This window comes from Sinocyclocheilus grahami, unplaced genomic scaffold, assembly GCF_001515645.1.
Source record: "Sinocyclocheilus grahami isolate Dianchi unplaced genomic scaffold, SAMN03320097.WGS_v1.1 scaffold207.1, whole genome shotgun sequence".
NCBI lineage: Eukaryota > Metazoa > Chordata > Actinopteri > Cypriniformes > Cyprinidae > Sinocyclocheilus > Sinocyclocheilus grahami.
This window is the reverse complement of record NW_015505386.1, coordinates 1,262,623-1,279,733: the sequence shown is the minus strand read 5'-3', so window position 1 is coordinate 1,279,733 and position 17,111 is coordinate 1,262,623. Positions and strand designations below refer to the sequence as shown.

Here is a 17,111-nt window from a genome sequence, read left to right as displayed (position 1 = left end):
ACTCGTTCTCAAGACGGAACATTTGCTCTGCTGTCGCCTCCCTCTCCAAGAAGCCAAGACGTTGCTCCGCACCGATTCGTGTGGCCCCAATCCGAGGCGCGGTGCCCGTTTGGGAAGGTCGGCTCTCGGTCCCCTCCAGGGCGGAATGATGGTTCACTGCGCGGGGTGCGAGAGGCCCATTCTCGATCGGTTCCTCTTGAACGTTCTCGACCGCGCATGGCACGCCAAGTGTGTCCAGTGCTGCGAGTGTAATTGCAACCTGACCGAAAAATGTTTCTCCAGGGATGGAAAGCTCTATTGCAAAATGGACTTTTTCAGGTAAGAAGCTGCTTGCGTTTGGGCTGCCTCACCTCGTCAAACTTCTGGACTAATCCTCATTTGAAGAAAGTGTCATGTAGGATTTACCTACCCTTGTTTTCCTCTTATGTGGATGAGGCTCATGTTGTGGATTAACCTGCCTAAAATGTGTAATGTACTGTTAAACCTTTGATCCTCCGTCGTTCATTAATAGCTTTTGATTGATGAGCCATTCATTGCTTATTGTATTCACACGCTTTCGGCGTGAGGATTCCTCTTGAAGACCTTTGTGCACATGATTGTGGGAAAAAATATCTGTTAGTAAAGCAATTGTTTGTTACACCCGAAAACACGCTATTATTTTGTTCATTATTATTACGCATTTGAATCCTGCGTTGTAGGCCATATATTGGATAACTATTATAACTATTGAACAAAACGGACTGCTGTGTTTTTTTCCACATTTATCCAGAAATATAAACGAAAATTCCAGCGAAAGGGATTTCTTTTTAACACACAGGAAATATATCATTTAAATCCAGTTAACCTCTAAACTGATAGCTAAAACAGCCGAGATCATTTAAATGTGTTGTTAATAATTCAGAAACGATTTAATAAAATGAGCGTTTAAAAATAACTTTATTAGTCTCGGTGAAATATTCTAAACCGCAGCCTAGCTAAATTCCTAAACAAAAATGAATTTCTTTAAATAAAAAAAATACATCAATAAAATATGCACTACATTCCTACAAGATTAGAACCCAAACAAGACTAGTTGTTTCTAAACACCTGTGTTGCGTACCTGTAATGGTATTGTAGTCTCAGAACAGGCCGCTTATTTTCTTATATTTGTGGTTAAAATCGCTAAATGTGTTCTGTCAGGTTTTCTTCTAGTTTACATTTCTCTGAGCTATTTAATGTCATCCAGTGTTTAAGCTTTCATATGTGCCATTGTTATCCCAAACGGCCTTGACCATCACGTTCTATGGGGCCCATCCAGCTCTGCGCTTGAATGTGGAGCCATTAGTGGGGCGAAACAGTAATCACCCGTAATGCGTCCATTTGTTGTGTAAGTAGTGTTATGGCCTTTCACTGGGAGAGATGCATTTGAAAAGCGCGAGAGCGACTCGATACCATAACAAATGGGGGAAGATTTAGTACATTAGTGTTAAAATAAACCCGAGGGGAGAAACAGAAGGGAGCAGTGCGCTTGACGTGCCTCACAACCAAGACCGGCCTGTATACCTGGTCTTTCTCGTCTCGTTGTCATTGAAATATGAATTGAACAAACTACACGACCTGTATTATTTCTCCCTCTACTTCGAGGAAGAAACTGTAGGCGCAGATTAACAAATCAGAAAAAGAACAACAACCTGCAATTGGCGGATTAGCTCTCAGTTCAGAGGATGAATGGATACATGTAAGAAAATCAGGTTTTGTATTTGTAGATGTGTATATAAATACAAAAATCTAGTTCCATTTTTATTTTAACGACAACTCACACTCATGCTAAGATATTAATATTACAGGTGAACTGACTTGCGTTTGTGTTTAACACCTAAAATTAGGTTTTGTTATCTTGCCTAATCTCACAATATCACTGACTTTTTCATGAGCCTACTGCCAAATTCCTTCAGGATTATGGCACGGTTTATTAAAATGCTAATGCCCGTTATAAATATTAAAGATATTTTATTTTTTCCATATAAATGATTTACATTTTTGAAAAATTATAGCCTACATTATTATCTCATAATAATATACTTTTCAAATCACTGTCAGCTGACACAGTGAGTGAAAATCGTGTGCGTGCTCCACCAGTATTGCAGTCATTTTAGTGACATGATAAGATAATATTCAAGATATACAGAATGGACAATTTACTTATTGCATGCACATATTTACACGCAGGATATACAAGCACTTGGAATGGAAAATAAATTGCAGAATGCTTTTTGGTATTCAGTATGGTCCTTTACAGTCGCCGGTTGAGTGACTGTAAAATAAACAATTATTGGCACAGTATGTAGTAGCTACTGGAGTGCAATAACATCAATGTTCATGACGTAACATCTGTGTTGACCATTAGGCTTAACATGCTGCGGTATTGTTATTTTTATTTTGTTTTATATAACTGTATAAAATATTGTTCTGCATTTCATCTCTGTGTCCCTCTGCAGGCGTTTTGGTACGAAATGCGCAGGCTGCTTGCAGGGCATTTCGCCCAGCGACCTCGTGAGAAGAGCGCGCAGCAAGGTGTTCCATCTGAAATGTTTCACGTGCATGGTGTGCAACAAACAGCTGTCCACGGGCGAGGAGCTCTACGTCATCGACGAAAACAAATTTGTGTGTAAAGAGGACTACATGAGCGCGAGCGCCATCAAAGAGGTCAATTTAAATTCAGGTGAGCACGACGACTGGAGCTGTGCGTGCAAGAATTCTGTGTGTGTGTACTGGTTTATATATCCTGGTGGGGACTTAAACCCGACTACACACAGACTCATGGGGACTCGTGTCACGGTGGGGACCTAAATTGTGGTCCCCACGGGTAAAAAAGCTTATAAATCATACAGAATGAATTTTTTTGAAAATCTAAAAATGCAGAAAGTTTCCTGTGAGGGGGAGGTTTAGGGGTAGGGTTGGTGTAGGGCAATAGAAAATACGGTCTGTACAGTATAAAAACCATTACGCCTATGGAGAGTCCCCACAAGGATAGCTGACCAGACGTGTGTGTGTGTGTGTGTGTGTGTGTGTGTGACAGAGAGAGAGAAGGCTTCCATCTCTCTGAAAGAGTCCGACTCATTTGTGTGAATTATGGGTCAATGACTTGGCGCTGATTTTTTTTTTTTTTACATGAATCTATTAAGTTATTTCAAAATTACATTGAAACGGCAATTCATATACAATTATTTGATCAAAATGATTCCAGTTTCGAAGTTAATTTAGATTTTTTTTGTTGTATAAAATATAAAGTAAAACCGTCAAAAATCTCTGAAAAATAAGTTTGGCTCAAGTAGTTTGTTTCTATAGTTATTGATTTTTAAAAAGCAGTGAAGAAATAATTTTTTAAAGCATGATTAATAGTTATAGCCTATCGATGTCTATATGGAATAACCAGGATGCAAGAAGCCATTTTGTTGTCATGTGATATGAAATCTATAAAATAGAGAGAACACCTTTAGACCCTCATAACTGTGTCAAGGTCATTACATTAATTTTGTTCTTTTAAATTAAATGCTTAAAACTCGAAATTCATAAAGAAGGAAACATTATTTGAAAATAACGATTAGGCTAAGTGTCCAAGAACAATATTTTAGGCTAGACGCTTTTCATTGATGGTTACACCATATGACATTATTTATTAAGTCAAATATTTTATATTTTTGTACAAAACTGTAGGCCTATATGTTTTTTTTAAAACTAACACGAATACATTTTTTAAAAACTTGGCACGTTTTAAACTAGATATTAAGGTTTCGTAAAATGCCTCTTATTAACATTCAGGAAAGCGCATCCGTTTTTCATTTAAATTAATCAATACACATTTTCATTTTTTTTTAAACATTTTAATTTGGTGTGTTTGTTTGTCGTCTACTCATTATATAGTATTGTCTCACGTGCTCTGCGTATCTTTCGAAGATGTAAATGCACATTAACAGAGCCTGTGTGTTGTATTCAAATGTAAAATCCATTCAAAGAAAACGACTAGCCCGATTCAGAGGTGTGTTGGTTCACCATTTACTTGTGTCCCCGTGTGACTGATGCTCACGAGTGTTCAGAATCACGGATTGGCTGTTTGTTTCCCAACACAAGATGACATCATTATCGCCTCCACTTGTGGGTCAGTGCTAGTCCAATTAATGTAACAGCGACTGAGTGCTTCGTCCAGTCGCTTTAAAAGGGACGTACAACACTCAGATTCATTAATGCTGCAAATGGTCCTGCCTATATGTGTGGCGTGCTATTTTTTTTTTTATTTTTTTTTACAGTAATCTTGATTTGAATGACTTGTATAAATGCATATTTGTAAGAAAAAATAAATAAATAAATAAAATAGCATATCCAGCCAAGGCCACTATAAGGATAAATCTCACCGGTTTTTAATCGATCATGCAAAAATAGTGTTACGTTTGAGTAAAATTAAGCTCGCTTTTTTTAAAAGCACAACTTATTTTAGAATTCTAGTATAAAAGTAAATGCAGGCCTTTTTTAAAATGATAGTCTATGTACGTGAATATGATTCAGTCAATCCATTTTTTTTATATTGCAAGCCGAGGACTCTTTTGGTTTAGTGTTGTCCACCTATGGAGAAGTGTCCATAACTCATTCTCCTCAGCCCATGCGTTCTTGTCAGATAAACGTCTGTAGTCGTCTCCGCGCTTTTCAGACAATGACAAGCTGTTATCAAGCACAGCAGCCTGTCCCAAGAGACAACCAGACTTAATTCCTCCGATTTTTTGCAGAAGTGATTCATGTTTAGACCCCTGTTTTTTCTTCTTTGTTTCTTTCCTTTATTTTTTTCTTTGGTCTGTCATATTAAAGCAAGAAGGCACCAATATTTGATGATCTTGCGTGAAACCCACAATCAGTTTCAGCGTAATTGTGCGTGCTTCAAACTTTTACACACAAATAATGGAATATTACAGGCCTATCCAATTAAATTAGTTTAGAACTGTATAAATGAGTGTATAGGCCTATATTGATTTATTTAGCGCCCATTAATATATTCACAAAACACATTATAAGAAAGATGTGACAATGCACATTTGTATTATTACTTCGAGCTTCTATTTTTTTTTTTACAGTAATCTTGATTTGAATGACTTGTATAAATGCATATTTGTAAGAAAAAATAAATAAATAAATAAAATAGCATATCCAGCCAAGGCCACTATAAGGATAAATCTCACCGGTTTTTAATCGATCATGCAAAAATAGTGTTACGTTTGAGTAAAATTAAGCTCGCTTTTTTTAAAAGCACAACTTATTTGAGAATTCTAGTATAAAAGTAAATGCAGGCCTTTTTTAAAATGATAGTCTATGTACGTGAATATGATTCAGTCAATCCATTTTTTATATTGCAAGCCGAGGACTCTTTTGGTTTAGTGTTGTCCACCTATGGAGAAGTGTCCATAACTCATTCTCCTCAGCCCATGCGTTCTTGTCAGATAAACGTCTGTAGTCGTCTCCGCGCTTTTCAGACAATGACAAGCTGTTATCAAGCACAGCAGCCTGTCCCAAGAGACAACCAGACTTAATTCCTCCGATTTTTTGCAGAAGTGATTCATGTTTAGACCCCTGTTTTTTCTTCTTTGTTTCTTTCCTTTATTTTTTTCTTTGGTCTGTCATATTAAAGCAAGAAGGCACCAATATTTGATGATCTTGCGTGAAACCCACAATCAGTTTCAGCGTAATTGTGCGTGCTTCAAACTTTTACACACAAATAATGGAATATTACAGGCCTATCCAATTAAATTAGTTTAGAACTGTATAAATGAGTGTATAGGCCTATATTGATTTATTTAGCGCCCATTAATATATTCACAAAACACATTATAAGAAAGATGTGACAATGCACATTTGTATTATTACTTCGAGCTTCTATTGTTAGGCCTATCTCAAGAGGATGGTGATCGTATATTACAGTGAACACCAACAATCTTTTGCAATGAGTCTAATGTGTTCCTCGTTGGTCCTTCATCATACTTCAGTGTCATCATGCACGGACCGGAGTTTATCGCCTGATCCGATTCAGGACGACACGAAGGAGACGGACAATTCCACCTCCTCAGATAAGGACACTAACAACAACGAGAACGAGGAGCAAAACTCGGGCACGAAGCGGCGGGGCCCGCGCACCACCATCAAGGCCAAACAGCTCGAGACTCTGAAAGCCGCGTTCGTGGCGACGCCGAAGCCCACGCGACACATCCGCGAGCAGCTCGCGCAGGAGACAGGCCTCAACATGCGAGTCATACAGGTAAGAATACATTTGGATGTTTTCAGTTATTTAGGCCATTTTATATCTACGTTTCTTTCCGATTTTAAACATTCTATCAGATAATGCAAGCATTCACCTCAAACCAAATTAAATAGGCGAATATATTTAGGATATCGCTACGTGCTTTTTTTTTTGGTTATTTATTTATTTATTTTACACAGTTACAGAGTACAACCACTACTGTCATAGAGATCAGTCACGTGTTTATTAGAGTTACATTTATATGCTGATAGGCTATTTCGCCAAAGTTGTAATAAATCAGTTGTAAAAGCTTGGTTTGACAAGGTTCACATTTGAAGATCATGCCCTAACACACAAACCTTACAAAATATAAAGTGAAAAAGGAGACACATTTAAATTGTTCAGGAAGTTCATCTAAAGGAATTGTACACCAGTTACTAATAGTAGGCCTATAATATAACAGGTAATGGGCAAGTATATATATATATATATATATATATATATATATATATATATATACACACACATACATACATACATACATACACACACACACACACATACACATACACATACACACATACATACATACACACACACACACACATACATACACACACACACACACATACACATACACATACACATACATACATACATACATACATGGTTTGTCATATTTGTAGTGGTGTAATGTTCTGGTACATATAGATTATGACAAAATACAAATATCGTTTGAAGTTTTCACAGTTGTAAAGCAGTTAAAGTTGTTAATGGATTTTTATCAGGTAGTAGGCCCTGATAACACATACACATACACATACACATACACATACACATACACATACACATACATACATACATACATGGTTTGTCATATTTGTAGTGGTGTAATGTTCTGGTACATATAGATTATGACAAAATACAAATATCGTTTGAAAATTTCACAGTTGTAAAGCAGTTAAAGTTGTTAATGGATTTTTATCAGGTAGTAGGCCCTGATAAAAAAAGCAAGATAATGTCAGCTACATGATAGGCTTGTCAGTTCCTGCTGAGAAAATATGAATGTGAAAGACAATCTGTTCTGGTAGCAATTACAGCCAAAGGTTTTCACTAAATTTATGAACGTTCTGTTTTTAAAATGCTCAAATAATTGAAGAGGTGAAATTTACTTGAAAAGGTGTTGGCTGACAAACACAACCATGCTGCAACACCATTAGTGAAAACGAGAGTTTTCCACCAGTTATCAGTGAAACATAAAAGTATTTAGTCCTGAAGCATTTAGTAATTTTGATATATTATCAAAATATTAATTACAAGGATAACTTGAATATAAATCTAAAGAAACAATCAAATTCAGCCAAAAATACAGCATCTTAACACGGATTTATCATCAGGTTCATATGAAGTCCATATAAACCTAAAAATGCAAAAGGATCTTGGTTCTTGATCTCTTATGACTAAAGTTATCCTGGGTTATATCTGTGAACTCAAACACACGGCTCATCTTCCCGTGTCACTGTCATCATTAAGAAATCGCAACCCTCTCTGAATCCCAGCAAGGCTCAGTGCTTTGTTTCTGAGCCAAAATGGAGACGTCCTTTGCCACACATCCCCGTTCATTTGTTATGTGTTAAATGTGGATTGCGCTCTGCGCGGGGAGCCCTCCGGAGCCATGCCGGTTCAGCAGCATGTGTGTGTAATCCCTAAGCAACGCTCACTCAGGAGGAGGCAAAACATTTCCATAAAAATGTACCAAACAGTTAGCCGATTGTTCTCAATAAGCAGGTGTTGCCTTTGCTGAGCATGGAGAGGAATGCTTAAGTGGTTTTAGGTAGAGAACATGTTTTGTCTCTCTAATATAGTCTCTCTCACTCTCTTTTTCTCTTTCGTACATGGCAGGATTGTGCCTCCAGAGCAGACTAACTGTTGTTAGCATATATTATGCAGTGGCAATGCAGATTCAGGCATGAATGTGTTACATTGTACCATCGTGCATAACAATGTCACTTTATGTCAGACATTTTCACATCATCCTCTGCTCTTTGTTCCTGCGCAAGCAGTTTATATGACAACAGTGTAAAAATCAGCCCTCGCGGTGTTTGTTGAAGCACACGGCTGTGATTCTTTTGACTAAAAGGTTATATTTGAGTTCCACCAGCACAGTGGTATGTCAAATTGCCTTGGTCTTACTAAAAGATTGAAACAATGTTCAACAGTGATGAGTCTGATATTGCATCTGTCACACACTGTTATATCAGGTCTATTTGTAATGAGCTGGCGGTGCCGTGATCAAACGATACTTGTCAGCACCGCAGTGTCTCAGAAATTATGTGCATGCGTGCACTAAGATGAGGGACTGGTGAAATCATCACAGCATATTAATTTTCGCAGGAATATAAATCTTGAGAATCTATTGCATTGTAGTTCGGTAGTCTGACAAGACTTATTTTAACAAGCTGGGCAGGATCAGTTATTATGTGTTAGTTTCTTTCATTAATAGGTTGAGCTGCAATATAAACATGAAACAAGTATGCATGTATGTATGCATACACACACACATAAACCTATAGTGTGTGTAATTTTGATGGTCATAATGAGGCTAACTTTGGTAAATATTTCATACTGCTCCATTCATCCTCTTGGTATTTAGTTAATTTGGTCACATTATTATATATATATAATGACATTTCAAAGCTTAGAAAGTACTGTGACAATGTTTCGATGAACATTGACCAGTAACATTTGCTGTTAATTTCCCTCATTAAGTTGTTTATGTGTTTCTTCAAGCAGATGTGCTGCTAATACCATTAAATCAACAGGAGTGTTGCTAGTACATCACTAAGAGTATTATCTTCCTCCTGCAATGGATGAAAAAAATTCAACCCTTAAGGAAAAAAGAAATGAAATAAGGAAAATCACCTTCATTTCATTCCAAACCTCAATAAGATTTGAAGATATTTAGAAAAAATGTTTTCGTCTATTCACAGGGTCAAAGTTGTTTGGACCCCATTTACTTTCATTGTATGGACAAAAACTTTTTCTCAAAATATCTTCTTTTGTGAAGAAACAAAGTCTCTTTAACAAACATAAGACGAGTCACGATGAAAGTAATGTAAGTTTAGTTGTTTTATGTGGTGTTATTACTTACACCACTCATCTAAACCATCAGGTCACCTTGGACAAGTGTAGAAAATGACCCGTTTTCTAATTGGAGAGTAATTTGAAATGTATAAACGTGAGGTGCATCTCATCTCCCTTACCTCTGTGTTGTATTTACATGGTATATAATTGTGGCTTTGCCTTGTAGGTGTGGTTTCAAAATCGGCGGTCTAAAGAACGCAGAATGAAGCAGATCAGCGCTCTCGGTGCTCGACGACACGCTTTCTTCAGGGGACCACGCAGGATGAGGTCACTCGGAGGAAGACTAGAGGACCCTGACATAATGGGCCCTGGAGGATACAGCTACTATGGAGGTACATAAACACAAAGAATGTTCTTTTTGTCAAAACACACATTTACACACAATAACATGAGCTGTCTCTCTCACACACACAGCCTGTATCTTCAAGGCTTTCCTCTTACCTTGAAAGCACAAAGACTCTTACAAGCAGTTTCTCTTTGGTATTAAGATGCTAACACAGATTTAACACAGAATCCAAAAACAACGATTATGTCATCAGAGCATAAAACAAGAAATATAAGACAGGCATCCACAGGAGTTCATTGGAGAACTCTGCAGAGAAATCTGATTAACAAGACCATGAAAGCAATAAATTGTGTGCGTTACCTGTTGTGCAACATTCCAGCTTGGTCACTTTGATTGGATTTGCACATGCACACTCCTGGTATGTGACATACTAACAGGTGTTTGGCAGAGATGCGAGCTGTGCTTTCATTTCTGTAATGAGTGAACATAGCAATACAATCAGAATACAGACACCAACCATCCTACAGTTAATCGAAAAAGTGCATATTTCAAATCCCTCAAAAAGCATACATTTCCAGCTTTGAGAGCATGGAAACTGATAGACATACTGATCTCCAGAGGTCTGACGTTGATGATTCAACTATCTATCACTCAGCGAGCAAGTGGCGTTTCTTTATAGTAAAATGTCTTTTGATGATTGATTAGCACATTAAAAAGTATCACAACTGCAGGAAAAAAATTTATGGAATTAAGGAGGAATGTTAATGACTTTCTGTAGCACTAATTATATAGGCCAATCGCAAAGGTATGATGGAGCGAGAGGATGGATATGAGAGTAAAAATGAAGACACATGCCTCTGCACTCTCCTACGATTTCCACATTTATTTATATCCTCTTTCCTCACCTTCCATTAGAGTATTTTCATTCATTAGTATTGTCTTTGTTACATTCTCGTAATACATATTTTTGGTCATAGCCAAACTATTCTGACACATTGTCTTGGAGAATGAGGAAAAACATGAAATTGGGAATCAAATAAAAGTATTACTCATTGTGAGGTAATTAAATGTCATGTACACTGATTTTTCAAAATGGTAAACAAAACAGATTGGAGTATGTTTTACAAGAATATACTCTTTCAGTTTTTCTATTTCTAAAATTTAACATTTAATTCAAGGTGTTGTCAGTTTGTTTTAATTCTTTGTGAAATTGGCTTGCAATCTAACTGCTTCTACACCATTTTTTGAGTGTACATAACCTAAAAAGCACTTTTTCTTTTAAATATCAGAAGCATTACTGATTGCTCTATATTTTTCTCCTCAGAATACCAAGGTGACTACTACGGGCCAGTGGTCAACTACGATTTCTTCCCTCACGGACCCCCTTCCTCACAGGCGCAGTCTCCAGCCGAGTCCCCTTACCTCCTCAGCTCGGGTTCAGGAGCCCTGGAGGGCGGCCCGGTCTCAGCTCACCACCCCTCAGACGACCAAAGGTTCACGGACATGATCTCCCACGCAGATACCCCCAGTCCCGAGCCAGGCATGACCGGACCTCTCCATCCCAATCCACAGGGGGAGGGTGGCTTCACAGGGGGTCCGAGTCCACCCTTCCCCCTGGCCAACAACACCAGTTACAGTGGCCCCATGTCCCATCCTGGTCAAGAGATGGGGGAGAACACTGTTTGGTAGGACAGAGAGATGGGAAAGACTCTGAACTATGGACACAAGAGGGAATTCCACCCTAACTGGTCTGCCTTAGTGCTATAGGTTACTGAGGGAGGGTTTATCGGCTGGTCATGGACCAGAACAAACCAATATTTGGAGCTGAAAGGTGGAAAGACATACGTTTCTACTGTCAAAGGATGTGTATTGTCAGTGGTCATCTTGACCAATCACATTGGTTTGATTCCGTTGATATGGTTTCCCAAGTTCAATATTACGATTGCGACAATAGCGCAGATGTTCGTCCATGGGGTTTTCTACTGCTTTGACTTACTGATTAGTAAAAGCTGTCAAACTGCATTTGATGGTCAGAAGCGAGCTAGTACTTAAAGGTAACACCATTTTCATCCTTTCGTTGGCTTTAGTTTCTTCCTTTTCTGAGATACTGAGACTCAAGTTGTTCAAATTTTTAAAAAAAAGTTATTTTCGGTCTTAAAACTGGTCCATTTGTAACATATTTGGTTCATTCATTAACTGCTGAATTGGTTCATTAAACATTTCAATGAACACTCGGTATACCTGTGTTCTGATGAATCTATGCCTGCCAAAACACACTTTGTGCTAATCAAATATCTGATACGTAATTTGACTTTTAGGTTCACAATCAAAAATTATAACGTTTCAGAGGGGAAAAGTAATTTTTAGTTGAAGTAGAACTGTTAACCCTACTATGGTCAAATTGACCCAAGAGTTTCAATTTACAATCCAACAACTAACCTTAAATAACCAACAAGCGAATTGCATTTTCTAATTTTAGTATACAAGATATCAAGTTCTACACAGAAATGTTGATGTTAAGTTGCTGTAAATCTCTGTTAAAGCTACCAGGATTAAAATGACCCTCATACAGCAAGGAAGGGTTAACTAAACATTAGGTTGACTATGAGACCTAAATGATTTTGGGTTTGAAAACACCTTGGGACAATAAGGCTTAGCATTGAGTGCGTCCTGAAGCTGGATATACATATATACTTTTGGTTGTTTCAGTAAGTAGTTTTTCAGTAATATAGTTTAACAATTCAAATGTTTATATTAAAGTTCCATGACATCACATTCACCATTAGCTTTTGTGACATCACACAAGAGGAAGTCGCCACTTCAAAAGAGGAAAAAATCAGTAACAACTAATGATTTTTTGTATTATCTCTTCAGTATTCACATTTCAAAACAAACATATGCACCTGCAACACATGGAGACATCTGCCTTACCCAAATCACCTCCCATCCCCCATCTTATACATAAAGGCTTTTGCCCACACAGTGATCTGTCATTGAGAAGCTCGCAGAAACGCCTTGACGAGCCTGTGCGTTGTTCAACTTCATTTAACCTTCGCTTTAGTACCTTGCTTTGAAAAAAAATGTTTTAATGGAAATGATTTTCAAAAGAACATTGAAGCCATAATGAAGAATCTCCTTTAACAGCTGAGGTCTCTCTTCTCAATGGGGGGGAAAACAAAAGGACGGGACAGGCAACATCTGTGACTTACCACTGCACCCTGAACAGCCTCCAGACTGAAAGTAAGCGCCATCTTTTGGGGTAGTGAAGAAAAACACTGGACATAGGGAGCATAATTTTGTAAGTATTTAATTAACTAGTTTTGACACTAGAGAGAAATGTAGAAACTGACACTACAGTATTTAGGTTTAAAGGATTCAAGGTAATCAAAATATATAGTATATAAACTGTTACATTTAATTTCTTAAGACATCCCCCATTGTTTGCTAACTGTTAAACCCAATTTTCATGTTAAATCTCAAATTTTGCAAAGCCAAAAAACACTCATAGTACAGGTTCATTGAAACGTCATTGTATTTTACTGTTAATAAAAATAATTTAACAAACGAAAAAAAGAAACTGATCATTTGTTTTGTAAAAAAAAAAAAAAAAAGTTAATTTAATCTGTGCATTTCATAACCACAAAGAAAATCAATCTTTTTTTAATTTTTTTTTTTTTACTTATCTCGGTAAAAGTGATTCAATGTTAAAAGTGACTCAGTACTACAAGCTCTTTCAGCGCAGCATTCAATCAATTAAACAAAAAGCAACAAAAACAATCTTATAGTCCATCAAACAAAAATCACCAGTCACTAAAGAAAACAAACACCAAAATAAAACAAATCACAGAAGTCACTAAACAAACAAAACAAAAACAATCTTAGAGCTGACCAAACAAGACAAATCCAACAAAATCACTAAACAAACCAAAAAAAAACAAACATTCTTAGAGCAAATAATTATAACTAAAGAAACTATCAAACAAATCAACAAAGAAACACCACTAAACAAAACAAAAATAAGATCTTAGCTGTTGATACTGCCATCAGGTGGGGACAACCTGGAACATTGTCCCAGGAATATTTTATTTATTTTTATAAATCCATTAAATAAATTCTTGAAGCCCTTTATGGGTATTTCCAAAGTGAGGATATAATGTATAATTGTTAATATGAATAAGTAATTCAGTCATTCCTGTAAATCCATTCAAACTTATCTGTAAAGTTTTCCTACTCTCTCTTCCATCGGTGTTGACAGCCATCACATTCAAACAACAAACATGCATTTCACATGTATCTGCCTTCACGCCCAACATGTTTTCAAGGTTATGACTCTTATTACTCATGCATTTAGAGACTTGTAGGTCCCCCTCCTTCCCCATCCCTTGTCTCAGTGGGCTCAGGTGGGCCTGCGGAGGACCACGCAGGCCCCAATTTTCCCCCTGACTGGTTTTAACATAAGGGGTAATGTGAGAGGAGCAGGCACAGGTTCTTCCACACCATCTCCTCCCCCAGAGAGAGACTCTGAGCCGGGCTAGATCCTGCATGCAGCCCCTCCTGCCGTGGAGAACGTGGTCTTCAGTGCCACCATACCATTACTGCCTGCCACATCCCTCTATTATTTACTTCTCCTCCTTCTCTCTGTTTTCTCCCTGGAGCCTGCCAGCACCATCTCTCGTTCGGCGAGGTAGAATAGAGGTCTTTATCTCAGGGAGGTGAGGACAAGAAGGCAAGGAGCTCGGGGACTGAAAATGTGTGTGTATACACATACAAACCGGAGCTTCACGGGCACACTTGTACATCTCAGAAAAAATCTTTACACTTTTATTACCCAAATATATCCGATGACTTGGTTCTGCACACACACACACACACACACACAGCAAAGTCCATTATCACAAGAGCCTTTTTGTAATGGATTTCCTTGTTTTGCTTCAGTGAGAGGGAAGAGGAGGTGGTGGAGGGGAGAGAAGCCTTCTGTTGTTGTTATAAATCACCTGCTCGTTCTCTCACACCTCTCTCCCTCCCGTTTCTCCGTCCCATGCTATCACACAATGCCCCCCTCCACCCGGCACACAATCAGCCCCACAGCACAGGAACCCCTAGAAAGTCTCTTTCACTGCAAAGCCTCTCAGCATCCCTCCTCACTTTGGTTTGCTTACTCTATCGCACTCTTCAGCATAGGTTTTATTTTCGTTCTCGTCACCTTTTCTCTTCTCTTTAGAGATTAGTTATATTTGCACATTTTCTTTTTGATTTCAGACTCTTCGAAGGTCAAACATTTAAGCATAATCGTGAACAGTTATATTTGAGCAAACTTTAACAATTAAAAGTTGTTTTTGCTTTAAACAAATCTATCAATCAACTACTGATTGTGAGGGGTTTATTTTCAGATGGAAAATTACATTTAGATTTGTTCTTGTGGATTTTTAGTTCAGCTCAAAATGTCCCAATTGCACATTATAAACCTGGTTGGTAGAACTATTTTAAAGGTTGTTATTACACGGTTTTCTATTCTGTGCATATATTATATACAATAGTGATATTAAATGGTTTTAAAAGTGTCTGGTTACAGTTTATCCATTTCAGCTGTAACTAACTTTAAAGCTGACTGAAAATAAACTACGATGCATTATACTAGTAATTGTATTTCAAATTTTTTCAAATATCTGTAAATATTTAAAATACATTCAAATACTTTATTATTAAATTAATAACTTTTTGTAGAAAAAGAAACAAGAAAAAGATGTAAATTATACATAGTATTAACATTAAATAGTTTAAATTAAATTATTTAATATTATTATATATATTTATTTATTCATATTTAATATATTTTTTAATATTGATGCAAATATAAAATAGCAATATTATAAGGTTTAAATTGGTTTAAATGGCTAGCTACATTTGACCTATTTTAGCTAAATATAACTAATGATGACTGAAAATAAACTGTTTACAAATATTTTGAAAATATTTGAATAAATTACTGTAATACATTAATATAAACATTGTTGAATAAATACCCTTTCCTATAAAAAAACTCAAAAGAACTAGAAAATCTTTTTTCCTCATAAAATGTTAAATTACATGTTCCTTTTTTTTGCAGTTTCTTTCTCTAGAGGTTTTACTGTTTTAAAACATTCTCCTGATGCTTGCCTACGAGAAGATAAACAAAATGAGAGGAGGGGTAGAGAGAAAAAAGTGGGGTGGTGACAGACAGTTTTGCCATCTGTTCTATCAGCCAGGACCATAACACACACACACACACACACACACACACAGAGCAGCTAGTGCACCCACACCACAAATACACAGACGTACACGCAGGTACACACACACACACATACACACACACACACACACACACACACACACACACACACACACACACACACACAGAGCAGCTAGTGCACCCACACCACAAATATACAGACGTACACGCAGGTACACACACACACACATATGCAGAGATATACCTTGCACAATTGGTTTGCAAAAACCATGCACAATTCAAAATGTGTGAAATATACATAGAGGTATCTTTTGTTTGGCTTCCATCTATTTCCTTGAAAACCTATCAAAATATCCCTTTACCAATTCTCTTTTAAGATTAGCAGTTGCACACATATAGTCAATGAAAAACTAAATTCAAAAGATGTGGAAATTGACTAAAATTTGCTAAAATGGATAAAAGCTGGAAGAACAAAGTAGGGTAAGGCAGAAAAAGCCAGCTGGGTGGCTTTTGTTAGAAAACACAAAAGAGGCGGCACATGCACTCTCTGACACACCTTGCTTAGCAAATGATTGGCACCGAAATATCATTCAACCCAGCTGTACAAAATCACTCTGCCTCATCCATGTGTGTATGTTTACACAGCTCACAGCACAGAGAATTCATATTTACACATTCATGTGAAAAAAACTGAGGAGGACATGGAATATACAAGAAAGATATTTATTTACTACAGGAAAATCATGGTTTGAGAAAACTACTCCAGAAAAATATTGCTCAAACACCTAAAATAAGCAAATAAAGTTTAAAGCACTCAAGATTGTCTACTTTTATTTAATTTTCTGTCAACAAAAAAAGCATGAACTTTGGCTCCTTTAAGTTGACAGGAAATCTGGAAGAATACACGTATAAAGGTCATTTCTAGAGTTCTTTTCCATATTTGCACCTGATATAAAAATGCAAACTGACCTCAGGTGTCAACAATGAGATAACGGCGAAGACAAACAACAGTCTTGAAAGAGTGTGAAGAGACTCCCGCTTTTTTAACATCCAAGTGCGCCCTCATGTGGTCACCCACATTAAAACTCAAACTGAAATGCGTCAACAATTTCTTTCACAGCTTTAACAAAATATGATTAGACCATATATATATGCACTATTTACGAACACGTGGGTTTAGAATTTTTTTG

The 17,111-nt window shown here is 37.1% G+C and overlaps 1 protein-coding gene across 1 annotated transcript; it reads left to right on the top strand.

Moving 5' to 3' along the window:
- The first annotated feature begins 12 nt into the window (after window positions 1–12).
- Window positions 13–11,742, top strand: LOC107595724 (LIM/homeobox protein Lhx5). The gene is made up of 5 exons (XM_016286219.1): window positions 13–318; window positions 2,478–2,701; window positions 6,009–6,277; window positions 9,570–9,735; window positions 11,014–11,742. The coding sequence occupies exons 1-5, from the start codon at window positions 146–148 to the stop codon at window positions 11,376–11,378; spliced, it is 1,197 nt and encodes a 398-aa protein (XP_016141705.1). The 5' UTR covers window positions 13–145; the 3' UTR covers window positions 11,379–11,742.
- Window positions 11,743–17,111: the final 5,369 nt, after the last annotated feature.